Source organism: Gadus chalcogrammus, chromosome 3 (assembly GCF_026213295.1).
Source record: "Gadus chalcogrammus isolate NIFS_2021 chromosome 3, NIFS_Gcha_1.0, whole genome shotgun sequence".
In the NCBI taxonomy this organism is placed as follows: Eukaryota; Metazoa; Chordata; class Actinopteri; order Gadiformes; family Gadidae; genus Gadus; species Gadus chalcogrammus.
In genome coordinates this window covers 17,037,962-17,055,101 of record NC_079414.1, presented here as the reverse complement: position 1 = coordinate 17,055,101, position 17,140 = coordinate 17,037,962, and the positions used below count along the sequence as shown (strand labels likewise).

The 17,140-nt window shown below is 43.4% G+C and overlaps 1 protein-coding gene across 2 annotated transcripts in view; it reads left to right on the top strand.

Annotated features, from left to right (window-relative positions):
* LOC130379481 (mucin-2-like) overlaps positions 1 to 14,383 on the top strand; it is a 15,540-nt gene extending 1,157 nt beyond the window's left edge. The window contains exons 2-9 of one of the 2 annotated variants that reach the window (XM_056586340.1): positions 1 to 98; positions 376 to 558; positions 765 to 821; positions 988 to 1,067; positions 1,314 to 1,407; positions 1,920 to 2,111; positions 4,464 to 4,661; positions 13,410 to 14,378. The exon at positions 1 to 98 is cut by the window's left edge and continues 61 nt beyond it. In XM_056586340.1, the coding sequence (XP_056442315.1) occupies positions 1 to 98; positions 376 to 558; positions 765 to 821; positions 988 to 1,067; positions 1,314 to 1,407; positions 1,920 to 2,111; positions 4,464 to 4,661; positions 13,410 to 13,414 (907 nt within the window). In that variant the 3' untranslated portion in view covers positions 13,415 to 14,378. Of the gene's footprint in view, positions 99 to 375; positions 559 to 764; positions 822 to 987; positions 1,068 to 1,313; positions 1,408 to 1,919; positions 2,112 to 4,463; positions 4,662 to 13,409 lie in introns of both variants that reach the window. The other variant, XM_056586341.1, reaches the window with a different exon arrangement.
* Positions 14,384 to 17,140: the final 2,757 nt, after the last annotated feature.

Sequence of the window (17,140 nt, the reverse complement as noted above, 5' to 3'; positions counted from 1 at the left end):
CGATGTAACCCAGGGAACCCAGGCCACGGCTGACAGCACCACCAATGACACCACGGCTGACAGCACCACCAATGACACCACTTTCCTCACGCCCCAACGTAAAACAATCTTCACTATATCCAGAGGGCGGGAACCGCTGCAACTATAATCTCAAAAATAAGTTAACAATACACTTAATTTACCCATCTTTAGTATTTAAATGAAATGTTATTGTTCAGCATCATCTGCCTTTAACCAGCACTATGTATAATTTCTACTGGATCCTATCCGCATTATTCTCTACAAATCTTTTTATTGTGGTACAGCTTAAAAAATGCAGGTCTAACACTATCAAGTTTAAAAGTTTAAAATTATCTGTCGAACATTCTTCTGCAGGCGAACAGACCACTGGAGGCGGAGCCATTAATGCACCGTCGGCGCAGTCAGCCAACCCTAATCCCAATGAAACCCCTAAACCCATTACCACCCCTAATCCCGAGACCACCTCAAGTACCACCTCTGCTCCCATCCACCTCTGCTCCCATCCTGCCACTACGACCAGAGCAAAACCCACTAAAGGTGTTTGAACATACATATTTGCATCGTAAACTGAAACAATTGAATCCTTAACAAACGCCTATTCAACTGTACAAAGAATCGCTTGCATTGCCTGCTCTATTACGCCAACAAAAATTAAGAGTCTCCTATGTCGATTACCATTCACATTTATTCCTGTCATAAATGAATAGCCTAAATATTTCCTTCTTTTTTTTTTTTAAACCTAGATGTTGTCAAAAAGACTACTGCTGCTGGGTCACATGAGAGCGGACCTGATGCCATTGGTAATGCAGAAACGTAACATCAAGACCGAAATAATATAGCAGCACGCAAGTAGCATAGCAAGTTGAATTGACCACTTCTTTGTTGACCAGATACATTTGTGGTGAAATCAAGTTGAGATAAGTATGTTCCTCAATTCATTTTGAGTCATTTTGTTATCTTCCTAAGGCATAACAATCATCTGTGTGGTTGTGCTGATTTGCCTGCTGATCGTAGTGGGCTGCTTCGTCAAACGCAACTGTCAAAGCGTAATTATCACTGACACCCCCCCTCAAACACTGACCATATCCTTAAGCCCATCAGCACAACCACACCCATATGTAATCATGTGTGTGTGCTGGTGTGTGTGTATGTGTATGTGTTTGTGTGTGTGTGTGCATGTGCATGTGTGTGCTTGTGTGTGTGCGCATGTTTGTATGTGTGTGCACGTGTGTGCTTGTGTGTGTGTGTGTGCATGTTTGTGTGTCTGTGTGTTGCTCCTGCAAATACTACAGAGGTACTCCGTGGACCTCAGGACGGAGGCTGCTAGTGTTCCTCTCAGTGTGGTCGTGGATCACACTGAGCCAGGCGACAGTACGGTGTACACCGGTCAGTACTGCACACACTCAAATAGTCATATGATCAACGCACATTTCTATTGAGTCATTTACGGGGTTAAGGCTAATCCACAGGATCTGACGGTGAGTTCAGAAAATACTTGAGAAACAGGAAGGTGTTAAGTCATCCTTAGCAAGGATGCCAACAGGCGAGCTTCAAACACAGTGTCTTTAGTCTGGGACTCAAACACTATGAACACTGGTGTAGACAATTCTGCCCCCTTTTCCCCCCGGATTACTGGAATCAAATAAATGCTTATCTTATCTTAGAAACAGACACACTCTGATTATATTCAGATTCAGATTCATAGACTACTTGATTTAAGTCGAAGCATATTGAATATAAATTATATTATCTATATAAAGCCGGGAAGTGACTCAAGCTTTTGTTTTGCACATGTGAGGGATCAAGGAAGTGCATTGCAAGTAGATATCAGTAGAAGCCTAACTATGCTGCCTAATGATCAGTTACCGTCACTGTCTGGTCGTACATCCGCTGCACAGGGATGCAGACCTCGGACAACGGGCAGGTGGATTCAAAGAAGTCACAAGACTCTCAAAACAATGAAGTTCCCAAGCCAAAGGACTCTGGACCGGCTGAAGACCCCAAGCCAAAGGAGTCTGGAGTCGCTGAAGACCCCCAGCCGAAGGACTCTGGAGTCGCTGAAGTTCCGCAGCCAATGACAGAGCAGAAGGGTGAGGATTAAGAGGCTGTGATCAATGAATGAATGAAAGTGTTGAACATGAGAAACAGCAAAAAACTATCTAAAGGTCTAAAATATTACAATAAAAACACATCTGAGAATTCTTCTGAGAGGGAGATTTAAACACAGAAAGATGTCATGCTAAAAGGTATGTTCTAGGGTTTAGAATATTGGCAGATTTTGATGACCTTATTCCTCTTGCTGACTGTTCCTGAGGTTAAGAGCAGTGTGTTCTGCTCTGCATACCATGTGCCACAGAACAACTTGCTAACCAGTTGCACAAACTCATAAGAGTGTGGCACATCCAAGCTGTTTCTGTTACCATCTGGCAGTTATTTTGAGGTTTTTTGGCAGCACATATGCGCCACATGGCTTCCTCTTAGCTAAGAACAGTTAGATTCCGATTAAAGGAAGTGTATGCAAACTAGGTGGGCCCACAGGGAGAACTGTATCGAAAGCGTTTCATGTTTCAACACATGTGAAATGAGACGTGAAGTGAGGGAAGTGTCTGAGGGAACACTGTCGAACAATAGAGTAATCTCCTTTGAAAGGATTATGGGAACCGATACGAAAACCAGCCAGAGGAGAACCAAATAAATGTCAATAGCATTCTTTTATTCTTACTCGAACATTCAAAAATGTGCTTGTGTGAAACAGAATGGGCACATGATGTCAAGCTAGACTGTTCTGTGACATTAACATCATTCATTTCAAACATACATTCAAGATTGCAATACTTAAGTTTACCACTTGATGGTGCACTGGTCTGAGCAGGTCGCACTGGCTTCAGAAGGGTGTTCCTAATTTTTCTATTGGGTTATATTCAGTATTTAGGGAAGACCAGCAGCAGAGACAGCTGGTCAATAATATCAGATAACTCAAACTAATTTAGAATTCCGCTTTGCACTCTCTCTTTTCACTCCTACTCTGAGAATAATGCAGTTTTCTTTGTCTTTTACTTTCTGGTCCTGACTAAGGTCCAATCCTGTCCATGTTTGCGTCTCCCCCTTTCTCCCCCACATCCTCTAACCCTCCCCAAGGCTTCTGTTAAGTGGACAGTTAGACACTTTTAAAAGATAAATGGTTATATTCCTAACAACATAGAGAAACCGCTACAGGGAAGAAACTTGAAAAAGGTCCTTGAAAAAGTTAACACTACTGAACTTATAAAAGTTCAATTGTAATCAAACAGCATGGAATCTAAAAATCTTGCTTGCATGAGCGCACACACTCTCACACACAAACACACACACACACGCACACACACACGCACAGAATACAATACACAATTTAGAAAATAGTTTTTTATTTTTTATTTTACATTCAGCACCTTTAACATTAAATGAGGAATAAGCTACATCTATGGCAAGAGAACATCTCACAAGCGACATTTAAAAAAAGAAGAAAAGGAAATTACATCAATGGGGGTGTGCAAATAAGTGAAATATATTATATCGTGCGGAAAGCCCCCACCCAAGGCTTACCACACACTCATCTCAACACATCTTTACTTTCACCTTCAGCTCGTTTCCGATGAATCACCATTGCCTGCTAACGCGTCGCCATGGACTAAGTACATGTAATTTCCCTGTTTATTACGATTCACTAATAATTACCCTCACATCAACCGGAGTCTAGAAAACATTTCCAGTTCCCAAAGAGCCAGTCATCGGCTAAAGAATAGACCCGACTCTGGGAAGGTTTTCTCTTTCCCCCCGGGGAGGAGGTACCTAGACACGCTTGGGAGGCAAAGTCTTTGAGTCATGGCACAACGATGTCTACAACAGCAGCCATTTTCTCCGCCTCCTCTACTGCATGTTCGTTTTTACATCCCTCAGCATAACCCGGGGTCAGATAATGATGGAGACGCCATACTTTCCCACAGACCCCAACAGCTGCCTGGCTAATTAGCAGCTGGTCAGTAATCGGTCCACCATTCAAGTCCTGGTGGCCCTCTTCAGATGGTCCCACTCAAACACCCTCACATATACACCCACTCAAACACACACACACACACACACACACACACACACACACACACACACACACACACACACACACACACACACACACACACACACACACACACACACACACACACACACAGAACCCCCTTCACCTCAGTGGGCAGAACACCTGCAACACAAACGATAAGAACTTCCGTAATTATGGACCCCCCCCCCCCCCCCCTGTTAATTACAAGCAAGAGCGCCAGCTTGATGGGTTGGGGCGGATATTCGGGGAAATGTGTTTGCAACATTTCCAAAATGTCCGCCATTGGTGATGAAATAGGTTGTGAAACGTGAAAACCTCATCTTGTGCTTTTTGATGAACTTGTCTTTAGACCAAGCGGAACAGGCACGCCTGGTTGAGGCCGGGGCCACCGCACAGCCTGCATCGCCCGGCCCGGCCGAGGCCGGAGCGCTAGAGGGCGCCACGGACGACGAGGGCATCTCCTCTGCAGAGTCCCTGAAGGAACCCACTGAAGGCGCGGGGAGCAGCGCTCAGACAGAGGCATCGGCGACAGACGCGCTCATTGAAAGTAGGCCTGACGCGGCGACTCCCTGACCCACCACAGTCCACAGTTATTAGTGAAAGAAAAATACAAAAAGGGCCATTTAACTTCATTAACAGAGCTCCTCATGTCTTTTATTAAAGATGTGCTGATGGACACAGATAAACCCACGATGTTGCCAAACGGTGCACCTCCTACACAGTTCCGGCAGTAGATTCTCTTCGATAAGCTCAGGGTCGAGGGTTTGCACGCGACAGTTTGTTTCTACTCGACAGCCGCGTGATATTCCGACGCCTCTCTTTCGATGTTTGCGGCGGGAAAGTGTCTGATGGACAGCTCTTAAGTTATGGCCTTGTACTTCAGCAAGGAGCACTGACACGTGTTTCTTTTCACTCTTTAACCTTCAATAATGGGGAACTTTGACTTTGTGCATTGGCAATGTGGCAGACTGCCGTTTCTCACCCACGCAAAACGACATAATATAGCCATAAAAGGAGTTTACACTAACAACCCAACAAAAATGTCCCCTCCCTCTCTGATTCCGCCCTCTATTTGTTTCCGGTGTTGCATTTAAAGCAACTTTGATTGACAGGCAATATTGATTCTCATTTCATTCACTTGTAGTTGATAGATGGCTTTGAGGGATGAGTTATAACTTGTAATAACACTCAAATAACAGATCATTAATCATACTCACCACGCCTTTAAATTGCTTACTTTCCGAATGAAACAAGTTATCAATTCTGAGCCTTTTGTTCCCATTAAGGTTAACAGCTCCAAAACTCTGTGTATCCTCTTACCTTGTCCATTATGCTACCTTGCCAGCTAGCTATAGCCTTTCTGTTGTACTGACTTTGTTGACTTTGGACATAAGACTCCCCTTTGACAAATAGAAATCCCTTTCCCCCATTTAGTTGACACTGATGTTAATTTCTCAACAAATTTCTCTAGTCCAATCCCACAATATGCTTACTGTGCATTTTCCGGTATTTCACCAGCTATAAGCTGTGGTCTACTACGGTCTGTGTCTGGCCAAGGAAGAAAATCCCATAAAATGTTGCATAAAGTCAGGAAATGGCTCTTCCTATTTCAGCCAGGGTAAAGACCTTGTCCAGATCCCTTCCCCGGATAACTTAATTACAACGGCAGATAAGAACATTACGTTCATTGTCAGCTTGAGCTACTGTTTTGATCAGAAGGGGAACCCCTATAACAACTCTGAGGTCACCCCTTGGCTAGCCTAGCCACGGGACCTAGCATAGCTTAAGATAGACAAGCTAGCCACCTGTCCCTCAGTTCAGTGTCTGAGGAACCATGGTGGGCACAGCACCACCGGGCAGCTGCTGGGCCACTTACCCAGCTCAGGTGTTGGTAAAGGGAGAGTCCTCCCCAGATCAACAGGCCACAAACGTCATCTGGGGGTGTACAGTGTTACAGCCCTGCATCCTGAATTAACATAACACTATAAATAGAGACGTCTTACGAAAGAAATCTGTGCAAAGTAGCTCAAGGTTATTAGCATGTAGTGAGTTACCAAAACCCAGAAGTGGTAAAAATACATTGCGGAAGTGCTTTTGCTTTCTCACATAATGGAGGATCTGACTCACTCTCACTCGTGCCAATTAAAGGGGACATATTATGAAAATAGCACTTTTCCTGGGATTTGGGGTGTTGTTCTGGGTAGATGGTGCTCCCACACGCACACAAACTTTGAAATAAGTGTACATGATTTTGAGTGAGATACGCATTTCTGGAAGCAGCCCGCCTCCAGCTACCAAACGAGCGAGTCAGTTTCCCTCCTACGTAGGAAGGGGGCACATTTGAATATTACCTCCCACTTCCCCACTCCCCTCCAATCAGAGCATCGCTAAGATTGTGTGGACCAGCGGACGAGCAGCTCCGGCGGGGGGAACTTGGCGCTAGCCCTGCAGCTAAGCTCCGGGAGTACAATCCCTTTCTCTGGCGCCGAGCTCACCCCGCCGGAGCTGCCGCCGAAGGGAAGTCGGGAGGAGGAGACACATGGAGTAGAAAGGGATTTTACTCCCGGAGCAGAGCTGCCGGACTGCCGCCGAGCTACCCCAGCCGGAGCTGCTCGTCCGCCAGAGTCTTTACTTGTGGAAGTACCAGAGACGTCAGACACAGTCTTTATTATTCATAATATCATCCGAGGCGCACATAGCTTTTGGCCGTGATATTAGAGAGATATATAAATCCCCTTATATAATATTATTATTATGTTATATTATATTATATAGATATAGAGCTCCAGGAGTCAGCAAACGGCAACAAGCCCTTCTCCTCCATGCTGTGGTTCAGTCTGACAGCTCATTGGTCAATGGGCAGCAGCTCATTTGCATCAAAGCTACAGACACCAGAAACAGCGCATTCTGAAGGGACTGAAACAGAGGGGAATAGCGGTAGACGATATTCTTTTTCCTAAAAACTATTTCCAGCAAACAGCTTCAAAAACATGTTTTCTGGAACTCAAATACTATGTTTACTTGTTGGGAAAACACCATAATATGTCTCCTTTAAGGTTAAAACAATTCAAGGTTGCACTCTACTTTCTTGACATTTTTCTTCAAATCAATATTGTTGACTTTTAATAATGAAATAAATAACCCAACCAATCCAATAATTTAGGTTTCTATTAATGTCTTCGGGGGTACCGGCGAACACAACAACATAATTTGAATAACTGTTCATGTCCTTCAGCTGGGATTTTACTTTCCCGCTCAGAGTTGTAGCTTTGGGGCCTCTTAAGATAACGGAGGTGTGTGTGGCATTGTAAGGCCCTGGATTTGTACCTGTGCTTTCTCTTTTTTACTCAACAAACCCTTTACAAAGGCCGGGAAACCGGGCTGGCGGAATTCACACCCCTCTTAAGAGTCGATGAAAGGCTTCGATTTGAGACCTCAGTGGCGGAACATTAGCGGCCACGGATCACGTTCATTTAGACAAAAAAAAGTCGCCTTCTGAAAACCCCTTTATTTCCCGCTGGAGAACAACAGGTTTTCTCTGCTTATATTCTCCACTGGGCCCTTCGGAAGCCCCTTTCTGCCCTAGGCAGTTGTTTTTCTTCTCAGTTGAAACTTATCAGTGTCATTTTTTTTCTTTTTCTTTTACTAACCTTCGTGAGTATTATGAATGATTACTGAAGAGGTGTGCAACTTCAACTATGTGAAGCATATACTGGTCTCCTCCAGCTGGTTTAGGTGGTGAGAGTGGTGAGATTTAGAGAGTTTTACTGGACCCATGCTGGGACAACAGATATGATTCTGACAGGCCATAAAGGACATAACTGGAACGAGAGCCGCTGTTATTAGCCACTTAACAGCGGCTACAAACATATTGCCTTGAACATAGCAGTCAGGCTACTGCTTCTTTGTTTTGAGCCAAAGAAAAAAAAAAAAAAAAAGTATATATATTTTTTTTTATAATAAATTGCGTTAATCGCGCAATAAAAAAAATAGCGCCGTTGAAATTGGTTTGCGTTAACGCCGTTAATAACGTGTTTAACTGACAGCACTAGTTCAAACCCAAATTTATTTGGCCCAGCAAAATAGTTTACCCCTTATCTGCCAATTAATGACCAAATCAATTTATATTTCTTAAGTGGTTCCTAAATGACTAAAGGATAAATAGTTTAAAAAAGTCTGTCCTTCTTCTATCCATGTAAAATGTCTGTTCTAGTCAACAGGACTGTAATCAGAGTCCATCCATGGCAACAAATAATTGACAAGCATGTCTGGGGAGTCAGAAACAAACACTTTACAAACCACTAATACACTCTCTACATTCTAGCCATTCGTTTGCTCCACTTTCTAATGATCTGATGTCTGCGGGAGAATGACGGCAGCTCCTCTCATGTGTAATGACAGACAGAGCAGCGGGTTTCCTCCATGAGGAAAACGAGAGGGTTGGGGGGGGGGTTTTGGACGTGGTTAAGACCTCCCATCCCCACCTGGGACCCTTTACTGCAGGGAGGCCCGGATGAAGCGATGGGGGAGGGGGGGGCTCTCTCCACCACCATCCAGGAGGGAACACCTGGCAGCCAGAGAAGAAACAAGATGCTGAACCTCAAATTGTAAAGTGAGGGACAGCAGTTTGTCCATGAACTTTAAAATGCTTTGTTATCAGTCAGGAAACACATTTTTGTGTCTGGTTGGGGGCTGTTATGGTGATACGTAAGTGTAATTATTATGGAAGAAAGCAAGCAAGGGGAAAGGGGAGCTGTTTTATAATGGGGTACGGTTAGTATATCCTGTAATTTAAAGTATTCTGTAATTTCAAGTATACTGTAACTTGGATCAAGCTTGGTTATAAGGAGCACAGCTTCCGGTCGCTCAGACAGGCAGCAGAGAATAACATCACATTCACATTGCATACATTTTCAATTGTTGAAGAAAGCATCTCTAATATTGGAGTGGTAATCTAATCCTACGTAATAGATTGCGTCTAAATATATTTATTTTAATATAGTAAAAGCAGTGCACTTAGATATAACATTAATCTTGAAGACATATCATATTTTTTTTTATTCAATTATAATCTGTATTGTATTGACAAAGTCTGTAAGGATAAGGTCCGTATTGATGGTCTGTCTCGACAGGGTCTGAATTAATGGGGTCTTTGACTGCTAGAAGAATGAGGGAGGTTCAGTGTCAAGCGTGGAAAAATGTGCACGGAGCATTCCTGCACATCATGTTGTGAGACGGACTACAGTTGTTCCAGCAGAGTCAAGCACAGCACAAACACTGCTGCAACTTGCCAACCTGTCACACTGTTTAACCGCATTTGCCCTGCGACCCTTAGTACACGTCAGCTGGATTTCTGTTTCGGTTTTTCTAAGGGGAGGATACCCCTTTCTTCTTTGATTGAAATATGCATTCTAGCTGAATTTGCAAGGCCAGAAAGCTCTAAATTAACCTCACAACTGGCAAGAGTTCTAGAACATAACCTTTGTAGATACTTGAATACTTTAATTACAAAAGGATTGATGCATCTTGCTGTCAAAACCCTCCAGGGCCCCTTGCTACGCTGTTCTAGGAACTGATCTGTATCTGTCCTCCAGAGCATCATCCCTACAACTTTCACACATCCACCCGTTTACAGAGCAGTTGTTCAGATAAGAAGACATTCAATCATCTGAGATCAGATTACATTTCATTGGATTACATTTATTATGTAGGTTTAGATCGGAACGGATCACGATAATTCGATAACCGATAATTTTTGATTTGTAATGAGATAAGATGGCTGTGACAAGGCAAATGCTAATACCTGTGATGATCAAACATCTTCAGATTCTGTTTGTATTTGTAGATGAGTAGTATGCAGTTGTCCACAGCATCAGTACTTTGACTGCAAAATACCCACACTATGTAATATATGCATTCATGGATCGAAGTTACTGTTTCTCTGGATATCATGTGTTAATTATACGACTGTCATGAATGACATATTCTTTGGGGTCTTTCGTATTTGTCCTTTTGCTTTTCCTGGGATCCTATGTCTTAACAACCTGTCATAGTTAATTGTAATTTGCCAAAGATGACAGGATAAAGAATGGACTGTATAACTGCTTTCCAAACAATTTAGCAGCGTTAATTGTGAAAGGAAGCCTATAATAAGAGGTCAAGCTTGGCTTTCTTGAGGAAACTGAGGCTTGACATGGGAGGTGATCTGAGTGATCAGTAGGTCAGTTGTTAGTCAATCACCCAAATTGTGGGCTGTGGATGCAGCCAATACACAATCATTATGGGTTTAGGTATTGTTTGATTTGAGGCCAAAAGGTTCTGTTTACATCCCAAATGTCTGCAGTAGGCATCCCTTGAGCAAGAAGCCCAAACCTCTTACCCCCTCCTTATGAAATGTATCAGGAAATTCACTGTAAGGACATCTTTAAATGCTTGATAACTAAATAATGAACATAAACCCTGACGTCATTGAGGAGCCTCAACCATTGCAGATGTACCACTGCTGTTTGTCAGCAGTTCTCTGAGTGTGATGCCTGGACCACGCCTCACCTCAGTGTTATGTGGGCCTGTCGAGATGCCAGGTTTCCATGACCCTTTGGAGGCTCCTGGGCTCTCTCTGAGAGGGCCACAGGTCAGAGCTTCCTCATAATTAGAGGGGAAGACTCGTCGACTGTGAGGAGAATGATGGCGGCCCCTGAGTCCGAGTCAACTAAGTCACATTCTTCTGCCTCCAACCCGACAAGTCACTGCAGACGTGGAGCAGGGCGAGCAGCTGCTCTCTGGTGTGTGGATGTTGCTCTCTCTCTCTCTCTCTCTCTCTCTCTCTCTCTCTCTCTCTCTCTCTCTCTCTCTGTCTCTCTGTCTTTCTCTCTCTCTCTCTCTCTCCCCTCTCCCTCTCCCTCTCTCTCTCTCTCTCTCTCTCTCCGTCTTCCTCTCTCTCTCTCTCTCCCTCTCCCTTTCCCTCTTTCTCTCTCTCCCTTTCCCTCTCTCTCTCCCCTCTCCCTCCCCCTCTCCCTCTTCCTCTCCCTCTCTCCCTCTCCCTCTCCCTCTCCCTCTCTCCCTCTCCCTCTCCCTCTCTCTCTCTCTCTCTCTCTCTCTCTTTCACGCACTTCTTACCATTGTGTTTCCTATCTTGATATGGATCTGGTCTGATCTCACAAACACCTGGTCTGATAAGGGACTCACATAAACGTGCAGGTAGCATTTAGCGCCCTGCCGTGCTCAGCTACAGCCTGAGGGAAAACATTTGAAAGAACTTGCAGATATGGAGACATGAAGTGGGAATGAAGGAAATGGTGTAGAAAATGGGTTTTTTGTGCTTTGTACGTTCATAGTTTTTTTAAGAAATGTACAGTACCTGGAGACCTAAAAGGCTATTGTTTGAGTAAGTTCAAAACAAACAAGCGAGTCAAAAGGTTGTAACTGTGGAAATGGATTCCGATCTACTGTTTTTTTCCTCAAAACCGCCCGTTCCGGACTACAGATTTAAAAATTATCTTAGTGTATAAAGTATACCCCTTGAGGGACATTTGCTCCCTCCAGGTGAAGCTATATATAGCGAGAAAGCAAGCATTGTACTAAGTCCTGCTGAACTACAAAGTTGGTTTTATTCATGTTGTTTTAAAGGAAAATATAAATTAGACTCATGGCAACATTTCAAACACTTCCATTTCATTCTTGACAGCCTCAAAATAAATCAGCCTGCCATTTGTAACCTTCTTCCATCTGGATTGTGGTTCAGGTCAGTTAACCTTTAGATAGTGAATCCGTCAACTCTTCTGCCACACTCAGTATTCTACAAGCTCCAACTATTTAAAGTCTTCATTCAAGTTCCTCTGGCTATTTAAAACAAGCTTCTTTCAGAATCAATCAGAATACATCTTTGTAATAACTTATGAGGTGGACTTGCTGTGATTTAAGAGCAATTAAAATGTGGGTCAAATGTGGATGCAAAGGACAATGATGAAGCGTAAGGCTAGCAACATTCAACATCGGTCAACATTGTCCCTCTGGGGTTCAACTCAGGCCAGTCTTTTCTTCAAACCCAACCAAAATCCCCCGTGGAATGTGACTGTCTTTCAGCAACTGGGTTCCGCCATTGTGACTAGCTAACCTCAGTAGATCCGTATCTCTACCTGGGGCTCAACTCGCTGCGGCCGAGAACTACAGAGCCACAGGTCCCCTATGTGAGGACTTAGTCGCTGCAACCGGAGCCTATTGTTTGTGTTCACGTTACCAATCCTAAACCTAAACTCTTTTTAATGGATACGCTCAAGATTAAGGCCAGTACAATTTGAGATTGTAATGGGCCGGGTGGCAGGGCCGGCATGGCAAACAAAGCCCTCTGTGAAATATATGATGGACTGAAAGGAGTTCCGAGTGCGTTGCTACAAGGGAGCCGTAAACCATTTTGAGTGCATCGGTCCTTGTGTTTCACTTTGTGTTCGTAAATTGCTGACTCCCGCCATTGTAGCCCCAGGGCTACAAAATACCTTACAGAAGAGTTGATGGCTAAAATCATTAAACATGACAGTCAAGACACAACATTTTACGATTTTGTTTCATGTGTATTATCATTGTTGTAGCCATAGGGCTACAACATGGGGAACATACTTTACAGAGGTATCCGCTAATATCCGAAATCAAATCTCCTTAACCTCGAGACACAGACATCGTGTGCAGTATCATTTTTGTAATAAAGTAAACAACAATAAAGTAAACATACTTTACAGAAGTATCTGTTAATAACTGAAATCATCAAACAATATCGTCGAAACACGAACATTGTCTTACATTTTGTAATGTGTGTAATATCATTGTGGCGATGGGGCTAGACCATAATGAACATACTTAAAGAAGACTATATTGTCGAGACACCAACAATGTTTTTAGGTCTTGTATAGTACGTATTATCCTTCCGTTTGTCGTCCCTGTAGCGGGACTATCCCTCTGAAGCCTAGAGTAAGGTCAGCCATGGGCCATTCGCCGGTCTGGAGCGGCTTAACTGTTATTCATAAATCACATCAACAGATGTGTGCAAGGATTATGTCAGGTAGCCTTCTCCTCAAACAGATGTTAGCCAGCACAGGGCGGTCAAAGTTCAAGGCAGAGGGTATATTTGGCTGAAGCAGAAGTTACCCCTCTCGGGAGAGGGGAAAGCAGGTGACACCAAAGTCTGAAACAGAGCTATTGCTGAAGGTTTACACACGAAAACCAGACAAGAACGTATTAGATATGGTGATAACATGAAAAGTAGTCTGTTAGCCTAATTTCTATTTTTCTTCTTTTATTTCAGATTGAAGAAAATCCTTGAATTCATTGATGCATCGGAAAAAGGCGACTCTTTTTGTCCGCATTTCAGGAATATGTATCATTTGATACAGGCTTTTAGAGGATTTAAACCAGCTTTGCTATTTGTATTTGAACTGTAAAAATATATTTTTACATATTATGGTTAAGGATTAATTTACTTACCTGTTATGTTCCTAAAGTGTGTTTGAATTTGTAAATATGACCTTAACAGTTAAAAATCCATCAGATGGCTTTGAATTTTTGTTAACTTTTTGTTTGCACCTTCTTGCACAACACAATACGTTAATATAGAGATGTATTTGATACAGACAGAGAATGTATATTTTTATTCTATAAATGTCATAATTGTTTAAATATGACACATACGTTGTTGCACAGTAACCAGAATTATCCATCCACACATAAATATGTTGGATGGATATTAGCTAACTTAATCCTCTGCATATTCCCCCTTTTATGTTTATTTTTGTGTGTCGTTTGGCATCAGTACTGGACATTGCAAGCTATTAAATAAATCTGATGCAATTGGAAAAAGGACTGATTAAATGTGCTCAATGTGAAATATAATGGGCCAGAGACTTCACAGATCGCTAATTTCTAGCAATAAGCAATTTGTTCTGATATCTGACATCAAACATCAATAAAATATTTTTTCCTCACTTTTTGACATTTATACACCCTACAAATTAACATTGAAGTTTAAACTATGAACAAATAATTAACATCATTATAACTATGCAAAATTGTAATGCATAGTGGGATACAAGTTAAATGGAGATTTTATTAATGATAACAAAAAACTATGATAAAACTGGTTTTGGACATAATTGTGCTTTAGGGTTAGGACGACGGATGTAACCTGGATATAATTAATAATACATACTTTGTAACACCAGCCAATATGACTACAAACAATGACTTATAACCTGGAAAAGCAAACAATACTTCATTTATAGTTCTCTCCATATATGAATTCCACCCCCTCTATTTCTTCTTGCCATCAGTGCACAAAGGCACTCCAGGTGCATATGTCTTCAGTTCAAAGAGACTGTTAAAAGACAGGAATCCCCCACACTGTCGCATGCATTCTTAGGTCAGCTGCCTCTACTGGGGGACAGAATAACATCCCGGCCTCAACAGATCCCTGGTTCACTGTAGTTTTACCATTCCCAGGTCAGCTGCCTCTACTGGGGGAAAGAACACCAGCCCAGTGTACAGTGTCACAGCCTCAGTAGCCAGTGCAGGGTACAGCGGTATAGTGTGGGAGAACTTGGGGAGGTTGAAGACCAGCCGGTCTGCTGCATTCTGGACGAGCTGCAGAGGACGAATGGCACATGCAGGCAGAGCAGCAAGGAGGGAGTCACGGTAGGCCCTCCCTTCTACTACTGAGGGACAGTCCATCCCCCAGTTCGCAACCTCACAAGATCCCCCATTCACTGTAGCTTTACAGTTTAAAGTACACATTGACACATGGACAAAAACTTCCACTGAGCTTTAACTAGCACCCTCACTTGATGAGATCATACTTCAGGATGGATGCGAAAGTGAGAAAGAGAAAAATGCATGACCTCAAAAGAGTAATTCAGCTTATGCATAAATTGAGACATGCCACATAACGTAGATCTTTATGTGACCTCAGTTCCACCGGAGTGTACCATCTATGGGCCAGTGTTGCCCAGTGTTTGGGATTGATCCAGTCGCTATAACAGGCTTGTTTCCATGGCCTAGACTCTCTTAAGTAAAACATACAGCAGCGTCCTATCTCCATCCACCGGAAGGACGCTTTTATCGCCACCACCACCACAAGGAACCATACCATACCATCCTCTCAACTGGGATCCGACCACAGTCATGGCTCCCCACACACCCAGAGCCCCTAGCCCGGAGGAACCCAAACCCTCGGCTATGAACTGGATCCAAATGTCTTGGGTCTCCATAACCTCTATTTATACGCTGTGTATATTTACAACAGCACCGGATGATTGGGATACTAGTGACACAAACAGAATGTTACAGTGAAGGAAATATGTGTGTGTGTGTGTGTGTGTGTGTGTGTGTGTGTGTGTGTGTGTGTGTGTGTGTGTGTGTGTGTGTGTGTGTGTGTGTGTGTGTGTGTGTGTGTGTGTGTGTGTGTGTGTGTGTGTGTGTGTGTGTGTGCAGTGTGTGTGTGTGTGCAGTGTGTGTGTGTGTGTGTGTGCGTGTGTGCGTGTGTGTGTGTGCCTGCGTCAGTCATGTGTGAGTGTGTGTGTTTGTGTGTGTGTGTGTGTGTCGGGGGGTAAGGGACTTATTCTGAACTATTTCCAGGGGGTATGAGGAGTTTATCTACTGTCACTAGGGTAGGACCTTTGCTGCACTGGGGGCTTCTATCATGATGCATATCTAGGCTAGCAAACAGATATTATTATCTTACTATTTACTTGTCATTCAGCAGGCACTTCTAAGTGACTTACGACGAAATAATAGATCATCTTGCTCCGGTGTATATATATAGGTGGCCAATAACTTTTTTTTCTATATGCAACCAATGCATGTTCACACACGCACACACATACACACACACACACACACACACACACACACACACACAGACACACACACACACACACACACACACACACACACACACACACACACACACACACACACGCACACGCACACGCGCACACACACACACACACACACACACACACACACACACACACACACACACACACACACACGCGCGCGCACGCACACACACACACACACACACACAATAATACATCTGTGCATACACATACACATGTAATGTATGTATGCTTGCTCATGTTTTGCTGTCAGTGATTAACCTGTGTGAACCTCCATCCTATTTCCAGATAAAGCAGACCATCCATCAACAGTGCGTGTGGGAAACACACCAAGGTGCTGAAAAGATTTTACACGCATAGCAATCTATCTATTAATTGTCAATGCCGTTTTTTTACAGATTGTGTTTAACAGTATTGTAAATTAATAAAAATGGGTTGACTTTGCCAAATATAAGTAGTCAACAATATTACCACAACTCCGTCCTTCAGAGGAGACGTAAAACCGAGGTCCTGACTCACTGAGGTCATAAAAGATCCTAGGGCACTTATCGCAAAGAGTAGGGGATTCCCCGGTGTCCTGGCCCTACCAGGCTCATTCAATCTGGCCCCCTAATCATCCTCCTGTATAATTGGCTGACTCATTAATTCCCTCACTCTCCACCTCAAGCTGGTGTGTGGTGAGTGTTGTGGCGCAGATTGGCTGCCGTGCATCACCCAAGTGGGTGCTACATACTGGTGGTGGTTAGTGAGGTCCTCCCTTCACTGTAAAGCGTCTTAGAGTGTCTAGAAAAGCGCTATATAAATTCAATCCATTATTATTATTATTATTAACTAATCACAGCTGGATTACATTATATTATACATAATTTAAACATCCACTGTTTGTTCCTGCTCCTCCAAAAACCACATATGGACCGAGTTGAGAGCAAGGAAAGCTGGTTCTCCTCACCCCCCCTCTGGGTGGCAGTGGGCCATCGGGTGCTTTAATCAGTCACGCTTTGTTCCCAATCCATCATGGGGTCACAGGGTGTGGCTGTCATCGGAGCTGCTCTGAGGATGAGGTGAGACCTTAGGATCCGTGTGTTTACCTTGGACACCAAGTAGCAGCAGGTGGCGTGCTGGAAGTAGAGGGCTTTCCCAGTATTCA